Source organism: Castor canadensis, chromosome X (assembly GCF_047511655.1).
Source record: "Castor canadensis chromosome X, mCasCan1.hap1v2, whole genome shotgun sequence".
NCBI classification, from domain to species: Eukaryota; Metazoa; Chordata; class Mammalia; order Rodentia; family Castoridae; genus Castor; species Castor canadensis.
This window is the reverse complement of record NC_133405.1, coordinates 144,711,030-144,717,858: the sequence shown is the minus strand read 5'-3', so window position 1 is coordinate 144,717,858 and position 6,829 is coordinate 144,711,030. Positions and strand designations below refer to the sequence as shown.

The 6,829-nt window shown below is 33.9% G+C and overlaps 1 protein-coding gene across 1 annotated transcript; it reads right to left on the bottom strand.

Moving 5' to 3' along the window:
* Positions 1-481: 481 nt before the first annotated feature.
* On the bottom strand, positions 482-5,231 carry LOC141419595 (serine protease 52-like). Its single transcript, XM_074062663.1, has 7 exons — positions 5,131-5,231; positions 4,840-4,973; positions 4,418-4,718; positions 2,943-3,078; positions 2,354-2,601; positions 1,423-1,556; positions 482-905 (listed from the first exon to the last, which is right to left on the bottom strand). The coding sequence occupies exons 1-7, from the start codon at positions 5,135-5,137 to the stop codon at positions 633-635; spliced, it is 1,233 nt and encodes a 410-aa protein (XP_073918764.1). The 5' UTR covers positions 5,138-5,231; the 3' UTR covers positions 482-632.
* Between the last annotated feature and the right edge of the window lie 1,598 nt (positions 5,232-6,829).

Sequence of the window (6,829 nt, the reverse complement as noted above, 5' to 3'; positions counted from 1 at the left end):
TTCCAGGCAATTTTTTCATGCTGCTCACAATAGCACAGTATGTAAACGTAGTATTCTTTCCTATGAATGATCATGGTTGAGTGCAGGTAACTAAAACTATTCATAGTATTCATTCATGTGTGCATTATTTATTAACAGTATGCAAACTAATTATGTTTATTCATTAAAGGTGCCATTTTGTTGGGATAAAACATATGTTTTCCAAATCAAGTCCTTATAAATTGCTAAAGGGATAATCACTGTTTTGTGTCTTAAAAGAAAATGCAGATGGTTTAAAATAGATCAGGTATGTTAATAGTTGTAAATTATAAATTTGTAGATTAGGAGATTTACAAATGTCTTTTTGAGGTTTGATTTCCCTATCTTTGTAAAAACTTTATTTTCTGGTAACCCATACCTGGAGTCATTTACTTGTTAAATAACAACTTTGATTTATTTGAAATGAATATAGTTAATCAAAGAACAGTCATTAACTCAGGCAGTAAGCATAAGTCGTTTATTATGCAGGGAAAGATGAAAAGAAATATGTAGGAATAGCTTATAGGGCATAAATCAATATTTTCTCTTTATTCCTCAGGTATCTTGGCTATCATAGTATGAACAGATGTATACTACCTGTTCTAGTCACCAGGCTACAAAAACATCTGTGCTTCAATAATAATTGCTGAGGAAAGTAGCAGTGTGGATGGATATTTAAGGAAACCAGAGGACTTAGGTTTTTCTATCCAAGGCATAAGGTCCTGGTTTAGGGGATGGCCTGCCTTTGCTAAAGTGGATAAAATCCAGGAGAAGTGTGGGCTCACTATGGTAGCTAGAGATTTGAGACTGGTGAAGCCTATCTGTCTCCATTTGCCATTGCCAGATATTGGTCTGCACATAACAGCACTGCCTGGACTCACTGGCTCCTGTAAAGTCAAATGTAGAGACAGATTTAATTAATTAACCTAGTTTATTATTTAATCTTAGATTTTATGATTTATAGATGTAATATAGATGATTAAGTATATTGTTCTTCTCCCAAATATGTTCTAAATCATTATGACAAATAAGATATTTGATATTTAAACTATACAGTTCTCTTGTACAATTGAGAAAATAGAAAATGTTGGACTTAGTGAACCTTAAGATAAAGGGTAATGTAATTATAAGAAAAAATATATAAAATGTCTAACTTGTGTGTAGTATAACAAAAATGTCCAACAGTTGTTTTATGTGAATATATTATAAAGAGCACGTGTCAGATATAATATAGATTATTAGCATATTTAGAAGTTCTACAATTTATTTAACATGTGTTCACTCTTACTGAGTAAGTGTTCACTTTCTTATATTTATCATTCAAAGATAAATTTTTATAGAAGGACAAGCTATAGTTTCATGATTCTGAAAAAAAAGGAAAGAAAATAAACCTCATCTGCTCACCATATTTGTGTCATAGCCTTTGGCCTGAGTAATGAAGCAAACAATAGAACTGCCTATGTCTGGGTAGAGGTACGTACAGCTTGAAGCTCCCATAACCTGCATCTGTAATATTTCTGGGTTCTCATCTGTCTCTCCTAGGAAAATAGAATGTACAAATAGTTAAATATATAGGTTACAGTGAAGCAGCTAAGAAGATGATTTAAACATGTACCTCTAAGTTATTATGCTAAGAAGTTCTGTTGATTTTCTTATCACTACCATTAGCTTCTTACCTTCAAATCATTCCATTCATTTTACATTTCTTTTGAGTCATTTTAGCAAATATAATTACTTTTAAATTTCATTTCCTGAAAATTAAGTTGTATATTTTGATTTATAAATCAGCTGGGTGTTGATAGCTCACGTCTGTAATCCTAGCTACTCAGGAGGCAGAGATCAGGATTGTGGTTCAAACCCAGCCCAAGTACATAGTTCACAAGACCCTATCTCAAAAAACCCTTTATAAAAATAGGGCTGGTGGAGTGGCTCACAGTGAATGCCCTGAGTTCAACCTAATATAGCAACCACCCCCCAAAAAAAGCCCTCCAAATTCCAATTCAAGTGAATATTCAATTTCCTAAACATGCCAAAACAAAACAGAACTTTTTTCCAAAGTTAGAAGAGTTTGGAACCTAATCATCCCTGTTTTATTTACAACATTTGAATGTTCATATAAACTTCCTCTTACGATATCCTTAAAATCCTATTGAGTCATCATCAAAACAATCATTGAATGAAATAAAAATACATGTACAAATAGGGTTCTAATCTGAATTAAGTTCCTAAAATTAGGTATATGCACAATTGTTGTAAGACTTATTAAACTTTAAGTTAAAAGTATAATCCTTATTTTTTTAAAGCTACTCTCCTAATGAGCAAAACAATCACTAACCTGGTTTAAGAATTCTTGGCCCAGAAAGCCAACATTCTGAGCTATTTAGATTCTTCAAGTGCCCCAATGGTGCTAACATCTGAATGGAATTTTGGCCCTCTTGAAGGAGTACCAAAGCCAGATCATTTCTTGCTGCTCCACTCACCAACCAGAATCTCTCGTGAAGTAGGATCGTACTTACTTTAACAACTCTCAGAGGTGCCCCAGGATGCCTAAGGCCCAGTATCGCTATAGTGTCTTCTGGATTCCTATGTGGATACATAGAAATTACTTAAAATGGATTCACTACAGAACCTGTACTCTTAAAAACCACATTTGTCTTTTTAAGATATGGTACATGAGCCTTGCATTTCACCTCCACAGAAATCAAGATACCAAGAAGTTAGTACTTGGGAAATAGGATTTCGGAAGAAAATACTAATAGAGGTACATGTTAAATCAACTCAATGTTTGCCTGAAACAAATAAGTAATGGACCTAAGAGGTGATTTGGGGACAAAGAAAGCAAAATTTGCCCAAAGAAGGCTTAAACAAACTGACTTGGTGGTAATGGATTATATAGTATTTGAAGAAGCAGGACATAAACTTACATGTTCCTGACACAATGGGCAGCAGTGAGAACCCAAGAGCTGCTAATTATGGAGCCACTGCAGATTTGACTGCCACAACTGATGATCATAACCTGCCAAGGCATAGTATATCGCAGAGAAATACGGTCTGCTGAAGCTGAGCAAAAACAACCAACCAACAAATGAAAAAAAAAGAAGCAAAAAAAGCCAGTAAGAATAAATTTCATAGAATGTTATAGCTTTCTAATTTTAAATGTTTCAATCCATTTAAAACACATTGACATTTCAAAATTTGACTTAGAAACATGAGCTTCTGTATCTTTTGCAGCTATGATATTTCCCTGAAAAAAAGTTCCTCTTATCTTTCTATACCCATTGTTTATTTATAGAGCAATTTTAAATTGTCTCTAGTCAACGAGTGGGAATACATATGCAATGAAAGATTGCTGCTCCATAGAAAAGAATGAAATTATGCTATTTGTAGGAATGGGTAGAACTAGGGCTCATCACATTTAGTGAAATAAGCCCTGCTCAAAAAGCCAAGTATCACATTTTCACTCATATGCAGTAGAAGGGGGCACAGAGAACTTGACCAAAATATAATGTATGCATATATGGAATTTTCACTTGAAATCCTCTTGTACGATTAATGAATCCTAGATAAAAAGAAAATTTATGAAAACAATCTGACTATGAAAAGAATAAAGTGATAAAGATGAAGGTAAAATCATAAATAAGATCCTGATTGTAGACTTCTTCATCTGTGTGAGAAAGGATTTGAAGAATATCACCAAAGAAATGATATGGCCTCACTTATGCTTAAAAATCATTATTCACTATAATATGGCAACTTGAGATAGCTAGTAAATACTTATTAAGCAGATTAAAACACAGACTCTGGGACTGAAATATTTTTCAAAGGCAGTAAGATCAAGTAAACAATGAGAAATAGTCATTGATGATATTGTGATAGGTTTCAGAATAGTCAAGGGAAGAAGAAAGATAATAACCCTAATGTAAAATAAATGCACACAAGAGCCTACAAATCATTATTTATCACTGACAACAAAACAAAACGTCTTTAATAAAAATTATTGTAACACATATGCAAGGTGCTATATAGTAGTAGAAGAGTACTCTCTGTTAGAAGAATAAGTTTTTGAGTATCATTGTTAGCCCTACTCTTTTTTGCTCCCGAGAAGTTGATAAGTTATTGCAATATTCTACATGTCAGAGTAATCAATCAAGATAATTATATTAATAACCACTGGCATCTATATTCTATAACATTATGAAAGTTAAACAGTATTGTTAACTATGACGGTCCTTTTTAGACCAATAAATAAATCACTCCAAAGATTTCATAAATTTTAAAAATATGCATTTCTCATTTCTCAAGAAAAGAGTTTTCTCTTCTCCTTTCACTCTTTTGTATTTCCAATCCCTTGTTAATTTCCTTCTTATACTTCTCTTACTATAATTTTATTGGGCCTTACTCTGAGGTTGTGGCAGAGAAATGAAGTGTGGTCGAATAGAAGCAGTTGTAGAGGTTAAAACTGAAGCATTCCTAGCAGGAGAGACTGAAAGGGAGATGGAAGCAGAGGTAGTTATGGGTCCTTGTTGGGACCATGGTGCATGGCTGAGCCGTGTAACTCCCTGGATCCAGAAAATGAAAGGGCTCACTTGGCTGAAGACATAGGGCTTTGTGCAATGTTCATCAAAGTGACTCAAGATTCCCACCTGTACCCATGTATCCTTTTGTTGTATATGGCACACCAAAGGTGCCCCCAAGTCACCCTGTAAGAAAGAGGGAACAGAACAGAGTATCAATTGATTATCTGAAGGATGGTAGGAGGTATCTTGGTGTTGAAGGATAATCCTTTTTATTTCTGACTTTCACATTCCCTTTAATTGTCACCTTACAGCCAGCCTCCCCCATAGCTTTCTTGGCCTCCACACAGAAAGTAAATTCATTCAGCTTGGGCCAAAACTGGGCACAAGTGCTGGCTTGCAGGATGTTTAGGTGCCTTTTTTGCAAAATTCCAGGACTTCCTGATGGAAAACAGAGAAGAAATGTTTGTGAATTTTGTTGATTTGCTTTAGACTAGATTAGAGAAATATAATAAATGCTCAGTTACTCAAGAAAGGATATTACTATTTTTCCAAACATATCATTCCATTCTAATCCAGTGCCTTTTTCATTATTCACCTCTCATGAGGGACCAGCTGGGTAACCAGCAGTCATACAGTTGTATATTCTTCTCTTGCTCCAAACTTTCCTCCAGACAAATAGGAAGAACCAGGGGTTGAAAATGTCGTGGCTGCTTCAGAAAGATTAGCCCAGGTCCAAGAGGTCCTTTGGGTCCTAAGAAGGGCAGGGCACGATCAATACCAACAGTCTGAGCTTGGGTAGGATCCTGTAGATCTATAAGACCCACTTGGACCAAGGCCAGAGCTTCTGAGCTTTTTCTGGAAGGAAAATTCATTAGAAATATTATTATTTCTAAATTTCAATGTGAAAAAAAAACCCTTAGATCATATGAATCAGATAGGGTCCATGTAAGCACCAAAATACTATTCCTATTCCCTATTCAGTCAGCACATGTATTTAACACTAGGACATTATTAATGATATTAGGTCATCCTTAGGCTCAGTAGGCATGAACATCTTCAGAAATGAGAAGTAAAGTATTGGTGGAGTGTAGCTCAAGTGGTAGAGTACCTGCCTAGCAAGAATGAGGCCTTGTGTTCAAATCCCAGTACCATCAAAAAAAGAAATGAGAAGTAAATTACTTTGTCAGTTTCCTTATTAAAAAGTATTAACCTACACTATTGTACTCCCTAATATTTAAAGTGCTTAATACTTACTCATAAGAATTTTGAAAATTAGGAACTGAAATATCTCACAGAACATGTGAGAGTTCGACCACTTTTTCTACATGAGCCCTGTTTCTCTTATCTATATTAATAGTTCTACTTCAGTACGTTAAAATAAGAAAATAAAATGTTTGCCAGAAATCTTTTGAGCTAAATAGTATCAAAATATAGATTGATAAATTGAATTTTTAGGACAGCATATCTGGAGTTATAAAAAGCTAAACAGAAACTCTAATAAAATGCCTATCCACTGGTTATGAGGTTACATTCTGATAAACCAATCTTAAGTTGAAAACATTGTAAGTTGAAAATACTGTCATACACCAAACTTAATTAACAGCAGTGGTTGTTAACATGCATAGCTTAGCAACACAGTGGGTAACACAGATGCTTGTCATAATGACTATGTGATTGCATGGCCTACTGGGAGCTACCACTCACTACTACTGACTAGTATCATAACAGAATATCATAATACATACTAAATATTCAAAGTTCAAAATATAAAGTATGATTTCTACTGAATCCATGTTGCTTTTGCCTCTATAAAATCAAAAAGTAATATGTGTAAGTATAGGTTATAATTTAAGGTTATAGCATGCTTTAAAGGAATAGCATGCTTGCCATCTTCTAGATAGGTGAAATTATATAAAAGCAAGACATAATTTTACAATTCACAATGTTTTTTATTTGGGTACTAAAATTAACCCCAAGAAACATATTAACATAAATTTTAGTGGTATATGAGGAAAAAAGAATAAAATAGGAAATGGTTGTTAAGAAAACAATTCAATCATTTCTATAGAAAAGGAGACTCATCAAATTTGATTATATAAATAAAGAACATCTAGTTTGTTCAAAGAAATGTATCCATTAAAAAATCATAAATTTTTCATCACTTTATTATGATACATTAACCTTGAGATGGCTTACCCAGACTTACATGAAATTGGCACATCTTGCTAAGGTAAGAATCCACTGTTCATTCAAAATAGAGCCAGCACAAAAATGGGAGAAAGAGAGATGCATAG

What these genes read in the sequence shown, in the direction of transcription:
- LOC141419595 (XM_074062663.1), bottom strand. An exon ending in GCCAAGAATTCTTAAACCAG is followed by an intron (nt 1,557 to 2,353) that starts GTTAGTGATTGT and finishes CTATTTTCCTAG; the next exon opens with GAGAGACAGATGAGAACCCA. An exon ending in AAGGCTATGACACAAATATG is followed by an intron (nt 906 to 1,422) that starts GTGAGCAGATGA and finishes TTGACTTTACAG; the next exon opens with GAGCCAGTGAGTCCAGGCAG.